The 25,993-nt window shown below is 38.9% G+C and overlaps 1 protein-coding gene across 2 annotated transcripts in view; it reads left to right on the top strand.

The window, feature by feature from the left end:
- Nucleotides 1-11,725: 11,725 nt before the first annotated feature.
- The window catches only part of RAB3GAP2 (RAB3 GTPase activating non-catalytic protein subunit 2), a 40,484-nt gene continuing 26,216 nt past the window's right edge, over nt 11,726-25,993 (top strand). The window contains exons 1-5 of one of the 2 annotated variants that reach the window (XM_010218209.2): nt 11,726-11,874; nt 19,414-19,478; nt 22,679-22,802; nt 23,383-23,464; nt 25,868-25,915. In XM_010218209.2, the coding sequence (XP_010216511.2) occupies nt 11,766-11,874; nt 19,414-19,478; nt 22,679-22,802; nt 23,383-23,464; nt 25,868-25,915 (428 nt within the window). In that variant the 5' untranslated portion in view covers nt 11,726-11,765. Of the gene's footprint in view, nt 11,875-19,410; nt 19,479-22,678; nt 22,803-23,382; nt 23,465-25,867; nt 25,916-25,993 lie in introns of both variants that reach the window. The other variant, XM_088532505.1, reaches the window with a different exon arrangement.

Below are 25,993 nucleotides of genomic sequence, written 5' to 3'. Positions count from 1 at the left end.
CTTTACTCATTGTTCCCATGAATTTTAGTGAAGTAAGGAGCAGACCCACAAAACATGACACAGCCTTAACAGAAAACTGATGTGCTTGATTCCTGCAACACTGAAGGGATTATAGCTGAGATTGGACCTAAACCCCTCTATTAATCCACTGGACAAGTACAAAATCAACATGAGCACTGAGAGCTTACTCTTTATTTTACTCTGTCATTGCCCTCTGTGTCTTAAAGAATATTCATAAACAGCTAATGTTGTATGTGCTGTATCCATGTTTCTACAATCTACCCACCAAAGCATCAGGAAAGCTCCGGGCTTCATTTGTGGCAGCATGTGAACAACCGAAAGGGCTGCTATGACTTTCATTACTACTGTCTAAAAGTATCTGTTTTAGAATGATTTTCTTCTCCTTGCCACTGTTTTGGCTAAATGATACCTATCTGCACCAACAGATCTAACTTACAGTTTTCAGAATTATTTGTGAAACTGAATCCAAAGTTGCTTAATGTCAAGAGTGGGTAACATCCCTACAAATACACTTATATGGACAACATGGTAAGTCTAAACAGGCCAAAGTACAGAGGTTTGGTATTGAATACCTACGATGCTGGTATCTTGGAAGTGAAAATATCTCCCATACTTGGGCAACTGAGTAGGGATACTAGAGCATCTGACTGAAAAAACAGTGAAATCACAGCACAGGTGCTAATGCTTATTTTGATGAAAAGGTGAAAGGAAAGGAAAAGAAATAAGGAGGTGAAATAGGATTGTTGTTTTAAGTGGTACTCTGGGGCACCCCCATGGACCTGCCATTGATGGCTTGTGTTGTTAAGAAATTGAGTTCACCTGTATGGAGGTAGGAAAATCAGATTAAAAAAAAAAAAAAAAAAAAAAAAAGTGGGGGAGGGGAACTGTAGTGGGGAGGAAAGCAGGCGCAGGGTTAGGAGCTGCTGGGGGTGCCTCAGCACCTGTGTTCAGGCTTGGAGTTACCTCAGGGTGTTGCAGTGCGGGGGGAGCTGCTGAGGCACCTCAGAAAGGGCAGGATGGAGGCTTAGGTGGGTGAGGTGACCCCAGTTGCTGTACAGGTGTGGTGCTGCACTGGCTGTGGAGTATGGGGGCATCACAATTAATGGGAGAGTTTGGCTCAAATTTGGTGCTGACTTCTAGGTCATGTACTGTGCTTCAAGGAATTCAGATGTGTTAATTCAGTTCTCCCTCTGTTTCTTTCACTGTTACCAGATGAGATTGCTGGTGGACCAGAAGGTGTTTTCCAGAAATATAGATGCCACTGACTGCTCTCAGCTTCAGAGGCTGGGCAGCACTTTCCCTCAGTGTCTTTAAAAGCCTCTGTATCTCTGCCTCTCCCAGGTTGAATATTGACTGCTCAACATAAAGCTACTGAGGGTGTAAGGTATGTGTTTAGCAACCTCCAGAGCCCAGCTTTGCTTTAACTCATGCCAACAAACCTGAGCTGCATGTTTTAACTTTGCCCAGACCATTGGAGCGTTCTGGTTTTGGTAAGCATCATGTGTCCTAGTTCCTTGAAATATGTATATTTTTTGTGGCATCTTAGTGATAATGTGGTAATTCTCCCATAGATAGTCTCTGCCTTTGAGTTTTACGGTGAGAGTTTTCATGTGGAAATTTGTTGCTGGCGGTGACTTAATCCCGGAGCTTTGATGCAATTGCTTGATGTTGGAGTGCTATTGTGGAAATTGTGCAGGAACTCGTTGTTGGTGGAGATTTAGTGTAGAAAGAGTGATGGGTTTGTTTTGAGGTGCCATGTGAAGAGGGAAACAGTAGTTAAGTGTGAATTCATGCAAACTGGACCCTTTTGCAAGGCGCTGGTGATGCAACAGGCAAAGCCAAGGCTGCCTGTGTGGTGCAATGGGCCTGGGGGTGAAACCTAATGTTTGTCTAGAAGTGGAGGAGCTCTAGACCTAGCTGCCTACTTCATCCTGTTCTCTTCAGCCTGACTTGGCTGAGAAGCTGAACTGTTCTCCAGCATCTTACTGGACCACTGTATGTCTGAATTACAAAAAAAACAGAAAAAGCATAAGACTTATAGATGTCATAGCCTGCAGCCCTAGAAAGGGGCTCCCACAGGGCTTACAGGAAATGCTATGAAGAAGCTTACCAGTTAGTCCCCTATAGCTGAAAGGACTTGTGAGAGTATAGATCAGTCCTGCTTTAGCTAGTGCTCAATTTTGAAAGATTCAGCAAGGTATGGGACAATTGAGCATTAAAAATAGATAAATCCTCTATTTTCCAGAGCTTCTGTCAAGTGTCTTTGCTCCAGGCTCGGAGGTACAATTGACTCTCATCAAAGCTATAACAATGACATATTAAATGAACAAGTTGTGATCAAAGCAGCCTCTTTCAACTTTTACTGTTTTTTCCATACTTCTTTCCTCTTGCTTTTCTTATCATCATCTTCTATACACCCATATAAGAACAATGAAAAACCTGTCATGTGCTAAAATGATTGCTCAAATTTTGGCTTAACAATTACTACTGTTTACTTCACTTCAGATTTGGGTACATATTTTTCAGGAAATTTGTACCTGCTTTCTTGAAATTAAAGTGTGGCTTGCTTAAAACAAAGTTAATTATTAGCTTGCTACTGAATTTTCTTTCTTTTCAGTATAAATAAGTATATAGTATTAAAATGATCAAGCTGTCCCATATGCCACAAGAGGTTTATTTAGTTGTTTGTTTAAACCCAGTTATGAATAATGCATGGTAAGTAAAGCTTTTCCACTGGGAAATGCTTTTATTCAGTTGAATCTGAACTTCCTGAAAAAATTGCACTGAGGCAAATGATTTTCATTCAGGAATGAATTTGATTAGACTTATTTATGCACATGACTGCTAGAGATTTTAATAGGACCTAAATGTATGCATCTTTTCACTGCTAGAAGGGTTTTTATTTTCATTCTCTTGGAAAAACCTCTGTTCTTTTATTAAAACAGAAATCTAAGGGTTTAGCTTTTCTGCCATTTCATATTAACTGTTTACCATTAGGAAGACATTTTATTATAACCAAACACTCAAACTGTTAATACAGCTCACTTTTAAACTGTTTAATGATGGTTACTAGGGGACAAGAAATTAGAAATAAGAGATATATATTTTATGAGTTAATTTTGATCCAATTATTGGCTGCATTTTGTTTGAGAAGCTTGCAGCAGAGCTGCTGCTGCATTTGTCACAGAGTGCTGTGGCTCAAAAGTGAGGTGACAAGGGTCTGTTAAAGTCCCTGTACTTGGTCCATTAGCTGGCTTTGATATCCAGCTTTGTACATGGTTTAGATGCTCCATTACATTCATATGGGCTTGGTCCTCTTTCTCTTCAAAACACAGAGGATTTTGGACTTCTACTTAAATGAAACAGGACCTGTGAGATTTTGGGTCAGTGTTCCTAATGAAATAAGGTAACATGGCATTTTTATTTCTTTTTAATAAAAACAGATTAGAGAATTTGCCCACAGCCACATAATGAAGAATATAAAATTGGGGGAAGAAAAGACATACCGTATTACTTTGGCCTATAGCAGTGATTAGACATGATCATGATTATATATAAGGCAGAGAAAAAGGTTATATAATACCATTGCTTAACTGTCTTAATGTTTTTAACTGTATGTCTTTGCTATATAACCTGTAACACTGTTTCAAAAACACTTTGAAAAGTGGTATAGGCAAATGGACAAGAACTTTAAGACACAATCCATATTCTGGGCAATAGAATTTGCAGGACTGAAAATCTATCCCATGGCAGCCCTGTTGAGGTATAGTGGTTTGCTAAACAGTGAGAATTATTAAGTTAATTAAGTTACAACATTATTAAAAGTAGTCACTGAGAGAGGTGAAATTTGACATAATAGCCTAGGATTCTGAAAATCCCTTTTTTTTTTTTTTTTTTTTTTTTTTTTTTTTTTTTTTTGTCCTTTAAGACGAAAGATATTATGGCAAGTGTAGGGAGTAAAGGTCATGCAGGTATCCTGATGAAGAGGTTTCAGTAAGAGAGTCAGGCATTTGCACAGTATTTGTGAAATATCTGGAATACTAAAAAGCAGATACTGAACACATTTAAATTGTTGTTTAAATTTTTTAACAGAATATAGTGTGTTTATAAAAAGAATCAAAAAGCTCCCCATTCCAGCATTATGCTTCTCTAGAAATAAATTTCTCCCCCAAGCTGTAGAAGCATTAGAGGACTGAAGGAATATGGGGTAAAAATACTTTTAGCAATGGTGGAATGATAGATCTGTCATTTGTTTCCATTCTGAAAATGACTGTAAAACCTTCTTGAAACTCTCAAGAAAACTTGAGCAAAGAGAGAAGGAGCAGGGAAAATATTAGCTTGAACAGGTACAAGTTAAAGAAATTATAACTGACTAAAAATGAATTTTGAAATGGGTGGTATATTATACTTCCCTGCCATAGAAGACTTCTACTGTGGATGCTAGAGCTGTAGCAGAATGAGGTCAGTGTCCTGTTTTACAATATTTGCTGCCCTCTAACAGCTACACACAGGAATTGCATGTTATTTACTAGCAAGCTAGAAGAGACTGGTCCACAGCCTGCTCTGAGTTACGTACTTTGCTACCTCCTTAACTCTGGAAGTTTGGATTTATTTCATGTGATGACAGCTTTAGAAGGTGAAATTCAAGCTTGTGGGTTCCTGCTGTGGTTTTGCCCCTCAGCAATCCTTCTGCCATCTATTTGACTCGGGCATTAAACACCTAAAGGGAATATTGCTATCTGTAGCTTTGAGTCTTCCCTGCAACACCATCACTTCAAAAATAAAGCAAACCTCCTAGGTAAGAAAGGGTCTAAAGAGTTGTTTTTTTCTTCTGCAATTCTCTTAACAGACCTCAGTCTCCTGAGACATACAAAGTCTAAGTGCTACCACGTGAATCACAGCTGAGGTTGTGTTTGTAACAAAACTAAATTTCTAAGGCACACTTTCTTCCTGAATCCATGAAAATTAGAAACAAGGTATCAGTATACATGCTACAGTACTTGACACATCTTTACCTATAACTGCATGGATGATATATAAAAAGCATTACTGTGATTTGAGATGAAATTGTGAATAGGCTTCTGTGATAGATTTTCAGTCTGCTGCTACTTCATGCAAATGTAATACTGTTCTGGATAACATAAATAAGAAACACAGGATTATTTTTTTTTCCCTCTTTACTTCCCTGAAACCTATAGATAGGACTATCATCTCTAAACATTTGTTTAAAATGCCAACTTCAGATTCATTTATGTAAGTAGTGTAATCTCATTCTTGGTATGCCTGAAAGTAGGAAGAGAAATTATTTCCTGGACAACATAATTTCTTTGATAATTATTTTTTCATGCTACCCAGGTTTTCCAGTCAGGAGAACTCTAGCCAAAATAATGAAGATGGATAGGATTATCATCCAATATTTCAGAGTCAGCCGTAGAAACTAAACAGTTAATGCTGACTTGTAATACGGGCTGATCTAACAAGCCTATGGCACTGTGAAGTTAAATAAATTGCACAGAACTTAAAGCTCGTAGCCGCTCTGCCTGCCTTTCCTAGCTAGGGACTGTTTATTCTCTTAAAATCACATGATTAGGATCCTCTTTTCATATTGTTATACCCCATAATCCATCTCAGCAATAAACAGCTACTTGCTTTGTACAAGCAGATGTAACTCTACAGGTGTTTATAGACTTTTTGTCTTTTCACAAAAATTACTGACTTTTGTCTTAAATCTTTTCTTTACTTCTTTAGAGTTTTACTTAGGAATAAAAAAACTTAGTGAAATTCTGATGAATTAATAGATGATAACAGATTGTAAACTGGTCATATCTTTACAGAAATGGTTTTCCATGGCTGTATAATCAGATTAGTTATCTACTGGCATTCTTGCTTAGGAATCTAAAAGACAAACTACTGTTCTCTTAACCTTTGAGAAAAATATGTTTACAGATTTTTAAATATGCCTTAATGAACAACATTCTCATTTTGATGTGACTTACAACTTCAGCTGGTGGGAAGATGATGGAAAAATGCTTCAGTGAAAATGTTTTATCTAGAGCCTTAATCTAGTTCGCAAGTCCAATCATACTTACCAATTCACACTAATAAATAAATAATACCAATCCAGTTTCTGCTCTGGTCATGAATAACCTGTGTCATGGAATAAAGAATCAAGGATGTTAGCAAAACTTCTTCCTTTCTAAAACAACTGTGAGGGTCTTTGAGTGCTGACTGTGGTTTTGTAACCTCTGTATTTGCAGGCTCTAGCTTTGCAAAAACTTTTTGGATAACTACTGCTATCCTGATGTCTTGGCTTACAAACACCTTGGCTCTCAAGAAAGCATTAAGCAGCACTGCTGAGACTCAGTGCTGAGTTCTTTTCTTCTTAAACCACAGTAGAAAACAAAAGGTAATGCCTGGCCATGAGGCTTATTCTGGCATAGACACAATTGAGATTTGTCTATGTATAGGGAAATATGTCCAGTAGTGGTTGACCAGATGCACTATTTCAGAAGAGCTCAAAGCCCTACTCTATAAATGTTTCTTCATGGTCTGCTTTTTAACTCAGTTTCAGCCTGCTGTCAGCAATGCAGAGGAACCTGCGATCATGATGGTTTCAGGTACTGTTGTTCAGTTTGCCATCACCTGGGCTACTGCAGAAAATGACTGGATTCAGGTCTAAATAACCTGGAAGCCCTTGCTAAGTTGATGGATGAGACATAGGGAATCGTAGTTTTATCAGGACTAGGGAAATTGCCTCTAGTGTGATAAAAGAAGAATGATTATATGCATCCAAGGACTTACGACGATTTTGCATTACTCTTATTTAGGAAGAGCAAAGCAAACATGCAAAGAGATTGTCTTGTCTGTCAGTCGTTGGTTTGAAGTCAGTCAAAACAAATGAAACCCTGTGTAAATTGAGTGACCAGTTACAACTCATGGACAAATTGAAGGGAAGCTTGTAAGCAGCTTGTTGATAGATTATTTATTGAAACCATTCTGCAAGTACTTAAGCCTGTCAGACATGTTTTCTTCAAGAATCAGGCCAAGTTTGCAAGGAGTTTGCAAACTAAACTCAGTGGAAAGTTCACTGGGTAAGGTAGTGGCAAAGAATGCTTTGACTGCTGTTAAATGGAACATACCCAGTTAAACCCATCATGTAGGCTACATTCCCAGCCCTTCAGCCAGATCTATTGGTCATAAATCCCCCAGATGGCAGTCTGAACTCCCCCTCAGAGATGAATCTATGTTGCTAACACTTGTGTTTTCTCTGATTAAAATTCATGCATAGTAGGCATTATTTCTTCTGAGTGTTTATATTTCTTCTGGTTCTTTACCTCGTATTTCCCCTCAGATCTGTGACATCAAAGTATTACTCTAATGAATAAACACCTTGAAAATATGAACTTCAGATGCAGGAGTACTTGTTTCACTTATTTCAGTTGTTTGAAGATGCAGCTGTGAACTAAGATCTTCTAAAATATACCGCTGTTTCTTAAAAATGAGGGAAATTGGCAGACTGACCGATAGCTGCTAGAAGTATAACTGCTTTGACAAAAAGCAGTTATGTTACTTATTTATCTGCACTTCTGTTTAGGGTATTCTGTACACCAGAAAATTGTACAGATTTGTTCATACTTTCTCATAAGCTCACAGTAACAAGGAATTCTTGGTTTGTAAACTGCCTAGTCTAAATATTCAAAAAGTGATTTCTTATTCATACTGCTTTGACAGGACTAGATGAAAAATACAGCGGAGGACACACATGAGGGGTATAAATTGGTAGTCATAGCTGTAATATATGGTTTTCCTGGTAATATTCTTCAGTATTTGTGTATTTTTTTTTTCTAAAAATATTCTTCCATGTGAGTAATTTACTGAGATATTCATGGAAAGTGAATGTAGATGGGGAGGAAAAAAGCATGCTTGCAGTTAATGACAAAGCATGAATATGCTGGGTAAAGTTTGTATATTGTTTTCTCGGCTCTTGTGTTTCTAGAAGAATAATGTATGGTCCTGAGCCGAGTAGCTGATGTGCCTTTTAATGGAACATCATGCTTTGGATTCAGAGGTCAGGGCACTTGGACAGCACAAAAGAATGAGAGTTGGCCGCACTCGGCACAGACTGTCCTTACTGGAAGAGAATTTCTTTACGCTATGAGCATGAAGCCAGTGGCCACTTTGTTAGGGCTGGAAGCAAACATGGCAAGTGTCCATTCACTGTGTATCTCGGGCTTGCTTCAGGAGGTGCTGCTTCCCTGCCACACAAACCTGAATTGCTTAATTCCGTCACATCTTTCCACGTCCTTTGGTAAAAATTGCTGTGAATCTGTATTCAAACTGAGACCAAAAAGAGGGGGAAGGTTTTGTTGGCATCATTTTTTTAAAACTTGTCTTTTGTAGTCTCTTAAAGATCTGGAGCTTTGCTATGTGTTGTTCAAATACAGAGAGTGCTGGGCATGAAGAACTTAATTCTCTATCTTGCTTCTTCTTGCATGACATACACAATTCCCTCCTTGCTTTTAAAACTCCTCTTTCTTTTCAGACACCTTTTGCTCTCCTGTGCAAATGACAGCTTTTTTTTTTTCTTTTTTTTTTTGTCTTTCCCTCTCCTTGCTCTTGCCTGATCCCCAGCTGTAGCTTGTCTTCATCAAGACTAATTTAGTTAATTCTCCTTTTAAAGCAGGGCTGCCAGTTGCTTAGCAACCCCTGGCCTGTGTGTGCAGAGATAAGGGCCAGGCAGGCAGTGATGCAGGCGCTTGTCTGGCCTGGCAGGTGAGCAGGATCATGATGGATCAGATGGGACTGGACCCTCTCCCTCCACGACTTGATGTTGCCCTGTGCTGCTCTGAGCTGGCGGGTGCTTCAGCAGGACAGGATCTGCTTTCATTTCGAGCACAGGTTTATGGAGCGGCGCACGCTGGCTTGCCCCAGCAGAGTCATTGAGTGCACGCTACAGAGTGTGTTTTAGAAGCGTATGTACAGATCCAGAGTATTTTTTTATTAAGCACTAAGCATGAGTTATAATTAATCAAATTCCAACTCTTCTAATTTCACTTAAGACCAAATGGTATCAAGAAGGAATTTGGATCACTGAGTTTTATTCAGGCAGTGCTGGCCTGCACTAAGTGAAGCATTTTCACTGTGGTTACCTCCTGTGCGTGCAGATCCTCTCTCCTGCAGAGCATCTGGCACCTTGGCAGAGGTTTTTCTCCGTGACTGTATGGATTGTCAAGAAGGCAGAGATGAGCTGATGGGGAGAGAAGGAATAGGAGTTATTTCTTTCCTCCACACCTACATACCTGAGATGGAGATAAGCTGCATAACTACCCATTCTGACAGAGGTTCCCTTCTCTGTTAGGCAGCAGGGTGACCATCTACAGCTAAGGCAGCAACATTTCAGCAAGACGTATTTGTGTAGTTGAGTAGAGACTATTTTATATGCTGTAATCTTTCAGGCACAGACTTTTTTTTAAAGGTCACAAAAGAGAAAGCTGGAGTGCTTCTTTAATCTACTTCATGTAAATTTTACAATATATGCAATTCTTTATCATAGATATAAATCATAAATGACACCTGTGGAATAAACCTCAATGCAAAGATGCTGGTGGACATCCTTCAGCACTAGCGTGGGGAATAAGCAAATCCTATACTTTGAGAAGTTAGACACTAATCTGCTATCACACAAGAATATAAAATCGTATTTTTATGTGCATCACCTGGAAGCCAAATGCATGCAGTTGAGAAGGACAAGTTTGGGAGAAACCGACACCACAGTAGAGATTACCCGTGGTAACAAGTATCAAGTTGATGGTTTCACTTATCAGTGACCAGTTTGGAACTCTGCACTGTGGAGCAGTGTGGAGTGTCAGTGACAAGGAGGAGGGCAGAGGGGACTCGCAGCTTTCCACAGACCTGTGGACTGACCCTGAGCATATCACTCAAATCTCTCCTTACTTTCATTTCTGCAAGTGAAAAACACTAACAGCTGCAACTATTAATTGTTGTAACTATTAACTGCATAATTATCTCCCACTGACAGGACCTACCTAAGTGCAGAGTATTACGGTTACCATAAATGTATTGTTAATTTTGTATATAGATTAACAACCATCTGAATGGCTTCAAAAGCTTTGATCAAGAATTTGACAAAATTTTTCCATTTTTTTTTCTATGGATTCCCACTGATTATAATTACTAATTGCAGAAAGTACAACAAAAATCTAATTCAGTAGACAAGGTATTAATGTGAGTTCACCAGGGCTTAACTCTGTTTTTAAATATTAATTCATTTACTGAATTATTCATTGTTTTGTTTATGCATTAATTAGTATCTTGGCACTTCTGCAACTCTACTTCTCTGTGTTCAACACATCTGACAGGGATATTAGTCTCTTGCAGGGTTCATTAGAGTCTCTAAAGAAAACTTTCATGATGTGATAAAAGTATCACTAAACGATGATGAACCAGGTTGTTAATTTAATTTCTTATGTGTTCTTTATTCACTTGACATTATTAGAGTCTTTGCATTTTTCTCACATATAAAATGTCTTTTTTTCCCCACCTGCTTTACATGCCTAATGAGAGTTTCTTTCTCAGAGCTATTAGCCATTCCTCCCTGCTTTCAACCTTTCCCACATGGTGACCTGATTTTCTAAGAACTTCCTTTCCCATGGTAGCCAACATGTCATTTCATCCCTGTTTGCACACACAAAAGGATTCAGTAACCCTGTATTGAACAGGCATAGGATTATTCATCTGCTTCAAATCTAAGCAGTGCCTTGCCTCAGGAGTCACAGCTTTAAAATAAGCACAAGCATCCACACTGCTGCCAGGGGCATGACTGCTACTGCATCCTGAGTGTTGCTGCACATCAGGTACAGCTCCAGACATTATGAAGTTGCAAGTTAAAGCCAATTTATTTGAAATTTTGACAGAGGTTTTCCAGGGTTGCGGCATGCGGCACACCGCACCTTCAGGTAAGCCAGAAGTGCTTCCTGTTTGGAAGGGAGCTTGTCCTAGCAAATGCGTTCAGCTGTAGAGGAAAACACCACCTACAAACAAACCCAAACTGTATCAAACTCTAAAGTTCTCTACTTTAAGCACGCTTTACTTGGATTACTTAGTCACTTCTGCTTCTTGCTCCTAAAGAAAGGCAAACGCTGCCACTTAACAAACAAAGGAGATTTGGGCAACTACAAGCGACAGGATTAGATATCAATTAACACTTTAAGCCACGCACAAAATAAGAGCTATCAACAAAATAAACACGGGGCAGCTCCTTCGGCTTGCAGGCACCGTCCCCCGCGCTCGCCCACCTCTGTTTGCCCGCCCTAACCCCGGAGCGTTCGGGGCGGAGGGAGCGCGGCCCTTCCGTACACGCGGCAAAGCCGCCCCGCCCGGGGCTGCCAAAGGAGCCACCGCCTCCAACGGCTACCCCCGACGCCAACGGCTGCCGGCGTCACGTGGCCACCGCCTCCAACGGCTCCCCCCGACGCCAACGGCTGCCGGCGTCACGTGGCCGCTGCCTCCAACGGCTCCCCCCGACGCCAACGGCTGCCGGCGTCACGTGGCCGCTGCCTCCAACGGCTCCCCCCGACGCCAACGGCTGCCGGCGTCACGTGGCCCCGCCGCTCCGCGCATGCGCCCTGCGCAGGCGGCCGGGAAGTCTGCGGCCGTTTCCGGGGTGGTGGCCGGCACGGGAGGAGGCGGCGGCCGCGGCGGCCCCGGTACCGGCAGTTCCGGCCATGTCGTGCACCCTGGTGCCCTTCGGCCACTTCCAGGACTTGGAGGCGGCCCGCGACTTCCTGTGCCCGCACCGCCGCCCGGCCAGCGCCGCGCCCGCCCGCGACAGCGGTGAGTGGAGCCCGCGTTCTGCCTTCACTGCGCGTTCTGCCTTTTATTCCGGACTCTCCGCTGAAGGTCCGTGTTGGAGGGAGCGAGCGCTGCGGGGGGCTTCTCTGGGGGGGCCAGGCACACGCAGGTAGGTGAGCACTTAGAGTCGTGGCTTAAGGACAGCATCGAGCCGCGGCCCAGGACTGCACCGGGAGCAGGACCCTTTATGTCCAAATGTACTTGGGAGGGGTGACTTCGGAAGAACTGTTTGCAGTCAGAGACCGTAGGCTATTCAAATCTTTTGCTAAAAAACTGCCATGTGCCATCTCTGTGCATGTTGTTTTACTCCTGTAACTCTCCGGAAAAAATGCTTGTTGATTCCATATGTTCTTGATATCACCTGAATCTAAAGAGGAAGTTTTGGAGCCATTTAGAAGTTGTTAGTGTGTCTTGGATAGTGAAGATAAAGACAGAATGTTAAATGCATGTTTGTGTTCCAAAAACTCATGCAAAAGAAATTAAGCAGTTTATGTCTTATTTGGTAGTATAGGTGAGCATAGTGTGTGTAACTTCTACTGAATCCTTTTCAGCTGGTATAGTAGATTTACCAAATGACAGCTGTAAAGACAGGAAACTTAATACTTTGGAAAGCCCCCTAGAAATGAGAATCTTAAGGTGTGCCATTCTTTGGTTTTAATGAGCTGGTTGTGTGCTGGACTGTTTCTCTATTTGCTCATTCAATCATTGATGCAAGTGTTAAAATGAAGTGTTTTTCAAAATATTGCTTATTTGGACTGCATAGTTTGGACTGCATAGAACATGAGACTTTTTCCTGTTGCACTAGTTTCTGATTGTTTGCTACCTGATGAACTGAATAGTTGAGCTGCAAGATTGTTCAGAAAATTGCTGTGTTAAATTGGGCTGCTATAGAGGCTGCAGTCACTACTTGTCTTCTGGTCTTGACCTCTGCTGGTTTAGTTTAGGAAAACAAAAGGGATGATCAAACTTGGAGAGTTTGCTTTCTCTCGCTGTAGATGAACATATGAAAAGCTGGTAGCTGATAATATGTGTCTGGAGTTGCTGCTCTGGTTGGAATACTCTGTTAAGTTTTTCATTCTTTTGTTATTCTTTTCATCTACCTGTTAGCCCATTCATTTTTCTCACCACTGACAAGCCACTGACTTGTTGCATGGCACTCTGAAAATTGTTCTGTTTTCTCTTTGGTAACAGCTGTGTAGTTTGGCTCTTGCATTCTTTCATGTGAAAGAACTCTTGGCTTGGCCAAAAGGGGAAGTGGAGAAGTATGAGAACATAAGAAACAACCTGCTTCTGAAAAAAAAATCCTGATTATAACCAGAACAAAAGCAAAGATTTTTTTTTTTAAACTAAGCAAGATCTAAATAATTTTTTCTTATCAGAGAAAGATTTAGTAAAAACAGTTTCCTTGGCATCATGTATTGTTTTAAAATGGTATTTAAATGAAATTATATATTAAAAGTATTGTTAACCCATGCTGTCATTTTCAAATTTGATTTAAAAAGGTAACTAACTTCTTAAAGGAATCTGCATCTTCATTTGTTCCAAGAGAAGTTGAAATTTTCTTCTCCTTTTTATGAGTGAATATTTAGACACAGTCCAGAAGTAGAAAAGGGTGATAAAAGATATGCTGATAACTGCAACTTCACAACCCATTTTTCAGGGGCACAGCAGTCTGTATCCGTCTAGTTCATGCGAAGGATATACCCTTCTTACAAACTAGAGGGGAAAGAAAAAACCCTGATGGCCTCCAGGTCCAGCAGGTTGGTAACCACCCGTGAAACGGGCCAGGGAAAGTGTTTGTGTTCTCCTCCTTCGTTGTGCTGTGGAACCATACATTGAAACTTCTGATAATGGAACACTAAGGAAGCTGGAATGATGTTCCCTGATTAGTGAAATGCCTCTGTATTTACCCTGGTTTCTTGTAGGGGGAGAGGACTAACTAAAGTGTGGTTGTGGTGGGTCTGGCATCACTTGGCTTAAAGGAATAAAAGTGTCATTGTGGATTAAGCTAGCTGAAGATGCTCTTTATGCAATTCCTGTTCCTTTCTTTCCGGAAAAAAAGGTTTTATTTTATTTTTTTTTTCACATTTCTGTGAAGAACAGGACTCTGAAAGCATGAGAACTTAAATTCCTGGGAAAAGCTAACGCTAATGTTATTAGTGAGGAAGAGATCTTTTGTGGTGCCTCAACCTGGTGGTGTCTAAGTGGCTTTGAAAATTGCTGCTTCAAATGTACAAATACTGGGAATAGAAAGTATTTGTATAACATTTAATTTGACAGCTTGCTGTGATGCAAGATGTCTGTGGGTGAACGTTGGCTCCATCAGAGAACAGCTGTAACAGTTGTCTCCATTATACAACTGTCTGTAATAAGACATTGCCCATGAATGAAAAATAACTCATTAAATGCATCCTGTTTGCAAAATGTGATAAGGCTTCACAGGCATAACAGAATTTTAGCACTGAGAAATTAATGGGCATTTAACTGAAAAGAGCAGAAAATCATGTGGTAATGACGTGCATAACACTTGTTATCAGTTACCAGTTTTGACTGATTCTGGGGCTATGATGTGTTCTAGAGCTATGATGTGTCCCTTTTTTATAGCAGGGGTGATGGCTTATTCCTACTAGAGGAACTTTTTCCAAAATCCAGTCCTGTTAAGCTGTCAGTATCCTGAAAAGTGTTTTTTAGCCCTGGAGTCCTCTAATAGGGTCTTTGGAATTGTGCTGGCATACTTCGCTTTATTTGTATCAACTAATTTGATTCAGAAATATAGACGACCAGACTTTTTATTTCAGAGTTAGAAACAAGGTTAAAAGGAAAAATGCGTTATAAAATTTAATTGTAGATTGCATTTAGCAGCAGAGTTCCTAACTGTTTCTGTGTCCCACTTATTGAATTTGGTTTATTCTTATTGAAGAGCCTTCTGACGAGCTTTCTTGTATTGCATCTTTTAATCAGATCCTGTCTCTGCAGATTGCATTAAATAGCTTTGTGTCCTTTCTTTCCATTTCATTATTCCAATAACATATCATAAAGTACTCTCTCTGCCTTTATTTTGTTGTTTCCTTTATTATTAACACATTCTTAGATATTCGTTGTCTAAATGATGTGCTGTCAGCACTGGTTGCAGAGTAGCATCAGACCATCAGACTGCTTTGCCATGTCGCCTGCACTCTGACTTTCTTGCTGCTTTATCCTCTTTTTTTTTTTTTTTTTTTTTTGCAGTAATTTGAACTGTGATCTGTACCTAAAAGAAAAATAAGATATTCTTTGTATATCATTTGCTTCCCGTGCTATATAACATCAGTCTCCTTTTTCTTTTTTTCCCTCCCCGTGGTGCTTCAAAATTTATTTTTGGAGGCAGTTATAATTGCAAGCCATGGAAATTTGCAACATTATTTTATTATTTTAAAGAAGATGTGTAGTATCTACAATTATTTTCTTTTTTTTTTTTTTTCTTGTGGACAGCAGTAGTGACCACCTAAGGGAGGAGAAAGTGTTTTCTCTCTCAAATTATTGCTTTTCATATTAGTGAGTTAACTAATTGATTTTGAGTGACACCTTTTTTTTTCCAGTTGTTATAGGCATCTAAACCAATAACTGAAAATCAGTTATAATCTTGGTCTCAGAAGATCGTTTTTAGCAATGTTCCTAAACAGCTTGATAAAATCTGGCAATCTCTAGTCAGGGGAACATTTCCAATAAATGTTCTATGATTACTGAATAGCAAGAAGATTTTAAACTATGCCTACAATTCATTAGTCTGAAGAGAAAATAAACGTCTCGCTGGTTGTGTAATGCAGAGGTAATGGAACACCAGTAATTATACAGAGGCGAAAAAAAATGAAGCTCTTGCTTGTAAATAATAGCTCAAGAAAAAATTGCATAATAAATTTTATCAATTCTTGAAGCATGGATGGAAAAGAAGTTGGAAGCTTATAAAATGATGAAAAGCTACATACATGGATACATGAAATGAAGATATGAAATAAATGGATACATGACTGTGTTTAATGCTCTTATATCTAGAGAGAGCATCTATATTAGATACATGTATTCTCACACACTGCAAGCAGTGACTGGCAAGCTTATATCCCACTTGCCTTTTGGCGCCTGCTACAGAGCTGGAAGGACTGGCAAGGGCTCTGTGCCCAGAGGCAGCAGCTGCCAGGCCGAGGCCATGGTGCTGCTGTGGGAAATTATTCTTTTGGCTCTTAAGGTTATGATAAAAATACTTGAAAAGCAGTCTCTTATTCATTAACGTCAGTGAAAATGTTTGCCATATAGTGCTTGATTCCTCAGATGTTCTGCGTAGGTTTTCTTTAGTGAGACTTTGTGCATTAAATTCGTCTTAAAACAATTTTATGCTAAATTATAAGCTGCCCTAAAGTTTCAAATGCAGTGATGGTAAAGTTTTAATGCTATGTGCTTTAAAGAATGAGGTGATTCCTGTAAATCCAGTAGATCAATTTCTATTCTTACTCTCTTTGCAGTAAAGTAAAATCAGACTTTGCTGTTGCTTTATCAAAATAGGGAGAACTGTTTACCAAGCTTCTAGTTGGAGATAGAGGTGAATAAGAACTGTTAGGTGTACACAGGAAGACTTGAAGTTTTCCCAAATAACAGCATGTTACAAGTCCAGGACTGTTTAGGACTTATTTAGCTATTGGCTACTCCATAATGGTTTTTCTTTCACAGTTACTGCTCCTGAGCTCTATTTTTACTAGGGGAGAATGTGTGAAGTTCTTTAAAATTCTCATGGTAGACATCTAGGTTCCTGTGTCATCTCTCACTTGACTTGTTAGCAGGTGCTGGTGCATAGGAAAGGGTGTCATCTCCTGCAAGCTGACAGCTTTTGTGGGACACTTTGCGATTTGCAGGCACGGATGAATAGCACAGTGATTGTTTTCATGACTTCAAGTATTATGGAAATATCCCTCTTTCTGTTGCTTCTCTATCCATGATTTCATGAGCTAATGCCCAACTTCACTAGCCATTTTAGTTGCATAGTTGAAGTGTCTGTATCACATGGATAGGGAAACAACTTTCCTTCCTGCATGAAAGGTGGGAATTCATGCAGGGCTTTAAAATACATGCAGTTAAGACACATGGGGCGATATATGCAGTGTGGAGGATGAGTGGGAAGGAGCAAGCTTGTAAGGATTACAAGCTGTAGGAGATGCTGGCTTTGTAAAGCAGGTCACAGTTTGGGAAAAATAAGGCAGTTTTGTTTATGGGGTGATTCCCCAACATTACCTTGTCCGTGATTCATCTAGATTTGGATCTGAGGATGGTGATGACAGCGATGAAAATCTAACCGTTCGGAAAGAGGCAACAAGAGTCCTCGCAGTCAAAGGTTTGTGTTGAGCAGTCCCATAAATAAAACAATGAAAATAAGTAAAGGGGCTGACGTCTTTTGGAATGGTGATCTGCTCAGCACTGCAGAGAAGGCACTGGCCTCAAGGCTGGCAGTGTTTCCTGGATGTGGTTATGCTCTCAGGAAAAGCAAAATGGGTCCATGGCATGGGAAAGTACTTATTTCCTCCTTGAATTTGGTAGAAATGGGATTTTATTGCCTTTTGAGCAAATGAAATTCCAGCAAAAGTAGAATTTTATATAGCTTTCTTAGAGTAAACATTGAATTTTTTAGTGTTTTCTTTGTGCAATTTATAACTAACAACACTTGTCATATTTCTCCCTTATATTAATATATCTGTGCACTGTAAAATTTTCAAGCTCAACTACGAGATGAGACCATGACCCTTTGAAGGTTTTTACCTACGTAGTTCTGCAAAAATAACTGTGCAGTGAGGTCTGTATTGACGATGATGCAGTAAAAATGGGTTGACTCACCCTTTTTGTGGATGGTAGAGACCTTTCAAATTCTAATAAAGGTTATTCATGGAGTGGGTGTTTTGTCTTGTATGGTCTTGTGAAGTACCTGCTAAACAGTATTGCTGAATAGCTTCTTTCTTAAAGCCAAAATGTATTTTTAAGGTTTTGTCTTTATTAGCCATGCAAAAATTTAGACATGCTTTAAACAGAGTATGGACTTGTGTTACAATGGATGCTCTGTGTAGCCCTTTGCACAGGCTCTTTAAGACACATTAATGTTGTATTTCCAAATGAGAGAGGATGTATTTTTTTTTTTTAACGACTAGCACATTCACCCTTATCAGACCATTAGGAATTGAGCCAGTCTTTACCACTGATAGTTTTTCCAGATGCCTGAGGTAGGCTTGTGGTTTTGCTGAGCTCTCTGAATAGTATAAGTGAAAATGATTTCTGAATAGCATAGGTGATATTGACGTGTGTCTTGTTAATTCTCCTCGGTGTCATCTGGCAGGGGGTGAATACCCAAAGCCCTTGTGCCTGTTTTCCCCTCAGGCTACAGCTTCAGCTTTTGCTTTGGCTATTGCAGAGTGAGGCTGGTGAAATCTGCAGCCTTGTGGCCTTAGGCATCCTGCTGTTACAGAAGAATTTCTGTATACATCCCTTAGGTGTGAAATAAGTCTGCTGCTACTGACTGATCCTGAAATTAACTTAAAGGCAACAACAAAAAAATTGAAATCTACACCAAATGCACACTGCACATTATGAAAGGGGAGATGGTCTATATAAGCATAAAAATATTCATCATCACAAAACCAGGTGTATGTAGTTCTTGTATCTTATGGTACATCTTAAATCAGTTGGTAGGCTGTGCAGGGGCAAGTGCGTAGGGTTGTGGAGATTTGGAGAGAGCCACCTCTCCCTTCTCTTTCTCCCCGTAGCTGTCTGCTGGTATGTTCCAGATGGGGACTTTTACTACCTTTGGAATAGTAGCAAATAGATAAATGAAGTTCAAGTTTCAATTTTGCAGTCAATGCAAGTTTTGGGTCTCTGAGCCAGCTGGAAGAAGTTCATTTATCAAGTGGCCCCATGGATGTGGCATTTCTTTGTGATTTTTTTTTTTCCTGATTAATGGCTTCTGTTTGCTGTATAAAACCAGCAAGACATTTTTAATCTCTTAAAATGGTGATAGAGAAACTGAGAAAAGACAAATCTCCTTGAGAAATTTGCCATGTAAAGTGAAGAGGCCCTAATGAAGGATCAGTGACGTCTTGTTCCAGGCACTGTACACTGTTACTTGGCTAGAGTTCTAGATGAAGTCTGTCAAAACTCATTTTTGCAACACAAGTGTTGTTACAGCCTGTTTCCACTGGGTACTTAGATTATATCTTTTATCTCTTCGTGGTGTTAAAAGCGAGATATATATATTTATATATATATACATACATATATATGTATATATATTTATGGAAATAAGTAATCTGTTCCTACTACTTCAGGTTCTTTCTCTAGCACTCAGTTTCTGTTTAAAAATGAAGTTATAATTGGAATTATAATGCATTGGAGAAAAGGAACTGCATTGAGGAATGAATATAACTGCCAAAAAAGTGTTCTTTTTTTTTTTTTTTTCTCCTTATTCCTTGTCTATGCTGTATCTATATGATAAATGTTTTTCATTTAAAGCAGGTAAATCAGCAAACTGGGAAGATGATGGCTGGGGAGCCTGGGATGATGCTGAAGTACAAGAACCTGTAAGTTCATACGTGTGAGTTTTCATTGCTAACTTGCCTTTCCTTAAGGACTGCCTTACTTGCTCGTGTGTGTGTCGGTTTATTTTCCCATATTTCCCGTAGTTATCACCTGACCAAGAAAAACAATCTTGGACAGCATTTTAAATGTAACTACTTGTGTGTTCACAGGATTAGTGAACAAAATATATCTCATATATTACTTATTGTGATAGTTACTCATCTTCTTGTATTCTTTAGTTTTTACCTCTCACTAGAGCATCCACAGATGTGGAGATGTTCCTCAGGGCATCTTATACTCTAGAGTTACACAGAGAAAGGAACTTGTTTTTGTCTCAGTCTTTTTTTGGAGGGAGGAAAGACTTGGTGTATCTTTTTAGTATCTAACCTCATCTCAGCTTTGATAAAGCGCAGAAATACTACAAAGACTTAGGAAACTGAAGATCAACTTCAGTTTACATTAGAAAGAAGTCCTGCGTATTTAATTGCATCCATAATTAGACTATTTTAGGGGTCTCTTCCTTTCTGTTCTCTTGTTTATCCAGTTTCTGAACATTAACTGCGGAGGGACAAATTCAACCATCTGATCTTAGAATCTAGGTAACGCTTAAACTGACCCACAGTTACATTAAAAAAAAAAAAAAAAAAAACCCTGTGCTGAGACTAAATACCACTTTTTTTTTTTTTTTGCCTGGAATTTGAAAGAGAACATCCTTATAACGTGGGCTGGTAACTGATCTATAGGAAAAGTCAACTGTCAGTGCCTCGGGAATGTTCCTTATGTGAAGGTAACAACATTCTCGATACTGTCAACTGCGACTGACAGCGACTGTCAACCACTATCAGGGAGAAGAGGAAAAAAAAAAAAGGGGGGGGGGGGGAGTAAAAATAAGGTGTCATAAGGAGTCATTCTAATCCAAGGCAAAATGCAGACAGCAGGAGAACCTGTATGTAGGAGCCCAGAGCAGATATCTGAGAATTTTATGGTATAGGATGGAAGAAGAAAGCTGAAAAGATGACGTTTGCTTCATATCTAATTCCCAGGACTGCATGCTTCAATGCATCCCATCATTATTAAGAGGAGGAATGTGTTTTAGAAGCAATGCAAAAACTTGCATGTACCTACTTGGTACTGTTTCCCCCTCCCTCCCCCCCCCCCCCCCCCCCGTGTTGTCTGGTTTCTCATTGCTTTGGGCAGGGGATTCACATCCACAGTTACATTATTTTCCTCCTGCCTGCCTCCATTCCAGTGCAGAGTTAGTGCTGAGAAGTCTCATTCCTGTAAAAGAATGATGCAAACTGATGTAATTGCATGTCCGGTTTTCTGCGTGAGAGCTGGATTTTCTGCAGCTGCTTGTATGGTTAGTGAATGACAGTCCAGAGTCTGCATGAAGGAGACAGAATGCTGGAAATGCATCAGAATGTGATAAAAGCTACAAAGTAAAATGAGTAGGAAAAAAACAGATGCATAAACTTTCATGCCACTTAGGACTAATGCCAAAAAATAAGTATTAAGAAAAGTACCAAGGTAGTTGATTTCTTCTTATTTATTTATCCTAAATATGGTGGCAAAGAACGTCATATTTGGATATGGAGCTTTAATTAGGTGGCTGAACAGTGGGTTTGGGGAGCCTGGACATGGCAGTGAAGTTGTGAAAGTCTCCCATGAATGAATAGTTTTCAGACTCCTAAATCCTGAAGCACTGACGTAAGCATCTTTCTAATAAATATATAGTACTCCTTTTACGTGAAGGTGTGTGGATGGTGTGGAATGAAGGCTCATGTTGCATGTGATCCTATTGCCTCTGTGGGATGGGGCTCTTTAAAGGAATAAAAACATCCCTCTCTCCAGCTAGTTCCACTTAGAATTGCACAGCTGGTCTAGGATTGTTGCAGAGGCCGAGACTCCTTGGTTGCCAGTGACTTGCGTAAGATGTTTTGTTAGGGAGAATATCTGTGAAAAATTCCCTGCGCCTGAATGAGTCATCTGAACAGAACTGCTCCAGTAGCTCCTTCCTGGAGAGAACTAATGGGATGGACTGAGGAATTCTAGTTGTGGAATTGAGGAACAAGACTTACCTGCTGCCTTTATGTCAGTATGCAGGAAAGCCAGCTGCAAGCTGGGCAGTCTCCCTGTAACTGCTTGCTTCAGCAGGGAGCAGGTCCACAGCAGCAATGAGGAAGCAGGACAAGAGGAGCATGTGGTCTCAGGGATGAATCACTTTAGACGGTGTCAGGGAAAGAAAAGAATATGAAAACCCTCAAATAGGATGGGTCTTTAGCTCCACTGTAATTTCCATGAAAATTTTCAAGCCACGTCCTTATTAAATCTGCTGTAACAATTTCCATAGTGTTGAGAACAAGTACTTTGTTTTCTACGCTATTTGGTAGACTTTGCATGTGTGGTTAAATTGCCTTCCTTTATACTCTTGTTCCTCTGCTCACTGTTCCAGGATTTTGGAATGCAGTATTTCTTTGCACATCAGCTTGTTTTTCACTTCATCTAAACTTCTATATACTGAAGTATTTAGATTTTGCATATTGACATATAAGGTTTCTTTATCTGACTTAATGAATTAGTCTTTTAACTTGTAATGAAGACTTTTCCTGTCTTCTCCAAAACTTTGGACTGAATTAAATTCAGCTTTAATTAGTCATTTTAACATTTCTTTTTCCACTGAAAAATAAGCTATATAAAAATGTCGATGAAGCCTTGACCTTGGTTCAAGCATAATTTTAAACCCCCTTTTAAAGCACACGTTCCTGTTTGCAGCTGGGAGCTTGTCAAGGAAGGTTTTAAAATCTATTAATTTTTTTAAAAACACAGACTCTTTCTTCCAGGTAGTTCACAATTGCTGGTTTGCAAATAAGCTTCAATAACCTGCTGGTATTAAATAATATGTTCTTATCCAGTATCTTATCTGTAATTATAAAACTGCAAATTTAATTCCATATATGCCCTTTCCCTGTGAAGGAGAGATTTCAAGGAGTAGAATTAATATTTATTTCCTTTTTGTTCTGTAGTCATGCTGATATAATTAGCACAAGGTTGATGCATTTGTCTTTTTTTTTTTTTTTTTTTTGTGCAAGTTTGAGCTCTAGTGACTTAGGCAGTAATGCGTTCTGCATTGGTGTTGAGAACAAGCCAAAATTTTGTCATGAGTCTTGCAATTTTCTGCTTTTGACTACATTTTTACTCATAGGAAGAAGAGGAATCTGTTTCTAAGAACCAGAGAAATTACTGGCTTCACAGCTGCGTGTTGTCCTTGTCACCAACAAATGACTTGATGGTAATAGCTAATGAGCAGAAAGCTGTCTTTTTAGTGCGTAAGTATAAATCCTATTAAGTACATATCCTAGTATATTTAATAGTAATCATTTCCCCCTTGCCCCTATCCTGTAAGTTTTGTCTTCAAGATCTTAGGGGCGGCCAAGTGTTTTACAGTTCAGGTACTGCCAGGCAAGGTGGATTCTCTGTCTCTACTTTTCAATTATATTTGAAAGTGGTAAAACTGTTTTTCATGAATAATGAAATAGCAGGTATACTGTAACTTATCAGAGATTCTCGCAGATGTTGATGTTGATTGTGCTTGGAGAACAAAACAAAATTTTTGTCTTCTGTGTTAGTTTTATGCTTTAAGAAATGTTTTACCTTTTCTTTTAAGAAATATTTTACCTCCTGAAATTAGGCATTTCGGGAGGATTTTAGTAGTATGTCATCCCTGATTAATATCTAAAATAATGTGATATATTTTTCCTTTTAAATAATCTTCAATTTGTGTAATTGCTGTTTACCTAAAATGTGTCAGGATGTATTGTACAGAAGAGAGGGGTTAGGACTAGGATTACATCTGTGAGATGCAAAACACTGCCATTTTATAGATGGTGTCTTTATTCTTAATGGCAGCCAAATGGAAGCACAGTGACAAGGGAAAGGAGGAGATGCAGTATGCTGTTGGCTGGAGTGGCTCTCTGAATGTTGAAGATGGGTAGGTGCTGAACTCTCCTTGTAATTAAAATGTCACTTTTGGATTTGTAGCGTTTGCGATTAAAATAGTAACATGACTTTATTTAAATATACTTTTCAAATCTTCAGGAAGAAGTGCTCTGAAGTGCATTTCATGCCTGTAAGCATTCTAATGTTATAGGTGGCAAAATGGAGTAAGATGGGTGATCAGAAGCATTTTCTGAGAACGTAATTTTTTGTGTGCTGTGACATGCATGTATATGAACGTATTAGTGCAGTATAAATTCATACAGATTAACAGAGGTACAGACTGTGGAAATCAGTGTAAGTACATATAATTCAAAACCTTTAATAAGCCTGGGTTATCGCAGTGTTTTTCTTAAATTCTTATTTTAGCAAAAAACAAACAGTATGCATATTGTTTATGAAAAATTACTTTCATGTAGAGATGGAGTTTTGTCAGGGAATGTTGGGACTATAGGCGAAGTCTTCTAGAAAATGCTTATTTTAATCTTCCTAACCTCACACAAAGAGAGACCATCTTCCTGGTCAAGATGTTGCTCCAAATCATAACCAGTGAGCAAAATTCATATTTTACATATATGTGTGTGTGTGTATATATATATTATAATATATATATTATATTATATTATATTATATTATATATGTATATTATAATATATATATGTATATTATAATATATATAATTATATATATATATAATATATTATTATATATATATTATTATATATTATTATATATATGTATATATATATATATAGCTTTCAAGGTGCAATAAACTTCATATATGCATGGTGTATCATTGATGTCCATGATAAATAGCCTCTTTCATGTTTCAGCCACTTTCAGAAGCAGATTCTGAATTTAAGTTACCTAGTATTTTGAAAAATTACTTTGGTCATGCTTTTGGTGTTTATATGATATTTCTGCAAGAGCTGTCTTCAGGTAACTGACAGACTCTTTCTGAAATCTCAGTACGAGAGAGGATTTTGCATTTCATTCCTACAAATATTTTTGTAAACCCTCTTAAATTTGCAGTCTTGAGTTGCTGCCACCCTTTGAACGATCTCCTCTCTGGCTTCTGCTGAGGGAGGTGTTGGCTTAATGAGCTTCTCTCCAACCTGGAAGAAGCATAATCCTATTTTATAAACCTGCTGCTGGCACAGATTTGAACTGTTTTGCAGTGTGCCTGTGCAGTGTTTCTCTGCCCTAGCACTGAAGGTGCCATGTTGTCTTTAGTTTTTTAAAAACGGTGGGTATTTTTCCTCCCCCCGCTGGAGTTAGAATCCCTAGAGCGCTAACATATGGAATGGGAAGCTTACTTTAGATGGACACAGTCATGTTCATTGCTTAAGGTTTGCAAGCATTTCCCATAGGTGAATTTTTTGTTTCTATGGATGTGTGAATATAACACAGATTGTTTAAAGACTTGAAAAGCTTTGTGCCCAGTGTTGTCTTCAGCTGAAAGTCCTGTGGTGGCTAAGATTTCCTGATTAAAAATGAAAATTTTACGAAGACACTTAACATTGTTTTTAAGCTGTAATTTATTGTTTGTCGAACTTGCATTTAGAAACTCTTTTCCCTCTAATTATCAAGCTTGCTTATTTAAACATTCCTTTCGGGAGTGGGGGTGACCTGAAATGCAAATAATCAACAATACTGCAGGCATTAGCCTGTAGCCTCTTAAGCACTGTTTGATATGTCATCTCAAATTTGTATGTTGTCTGTTTTATAAAACTTTCACATAGCTTCTGTTTCCCTAGACAATGTAAAATTTTCTGTCATGGCAGCGGTAAAATAACTCTGTTGATATGAGAAACAGAGGCTGCTCTTCTGCATTTATTGGACATGCAAACTCTGGTTAAAGATGCTCATGTTTTTCAACTGGGGCTTCCCAGTTAACACAAATGCTTTTAGATTATGATGTGATAAAATGCTATGTCTGTAAAATTACAGAATGGATTTCAAAAATGTGTTTTGATGAATAAAGTTTATGGCTTTTTAATGATTACTCTTGACAATCATTAAAAATCATAGCAAACTTGGTTTGGTTTTACATGCATGAGATTAGAATTGTTTCAATATGTACGGAAGACTCTTGGCTGACTAATCAATCTGAATGAGAACAGAACAATAATGAGATGTAATGAACACATAGAATACATTTGGACACAAGCGGAGTCTCTTAATTTGGATCTCTTAATTTCGTAACTAAAATGTCTTTGAAAATGAAATTTTTCTTTTCTGACTTGATATGCATTTGTATGATCAATTATGTGCTGCATTTACATATATATATATTTAAAATGCCCCAACTGCTGGTTTGGTAAGATTGTCATAGAAAACAAAACTTCACAGAACTGGAGGATGAAATATGCCAATTAATTATGCTTTCTATTTATAGTGAATGCGTCAGTAGTGTGTTGTGTATCCCATTGGCAAGTCAGAAGAGGTAAGGACCTATCTTTTCCTATGCTATATGCATTATCAGACTCCCTTATGGTACAGTTTTGATCATGCACAGCTCGGA

The sequence above is a fragment of the Tinamus guttatus genome, unplaced genomic scaffold (assembly GCF_059628265.1).
Source record: "Tinamus guttatus ecotype Peru unplaced genomic scaffold, ASM5962826v1 Tinamus_guttatus_pri_ptg000033l, whole genome shotgun sequence".
NCBI classification, from domain to species: Eukaryota; Metazoa; Chordata; class Aves; order Tinamiformes; family Tinamidae; genus Tinamus; species Tinamus guttatus.
The sequence above is the reverse complement of the archived record's forward strand: the minus strand, read 5'-3'. Positions and strand labels throughout refer to the sequence as shown.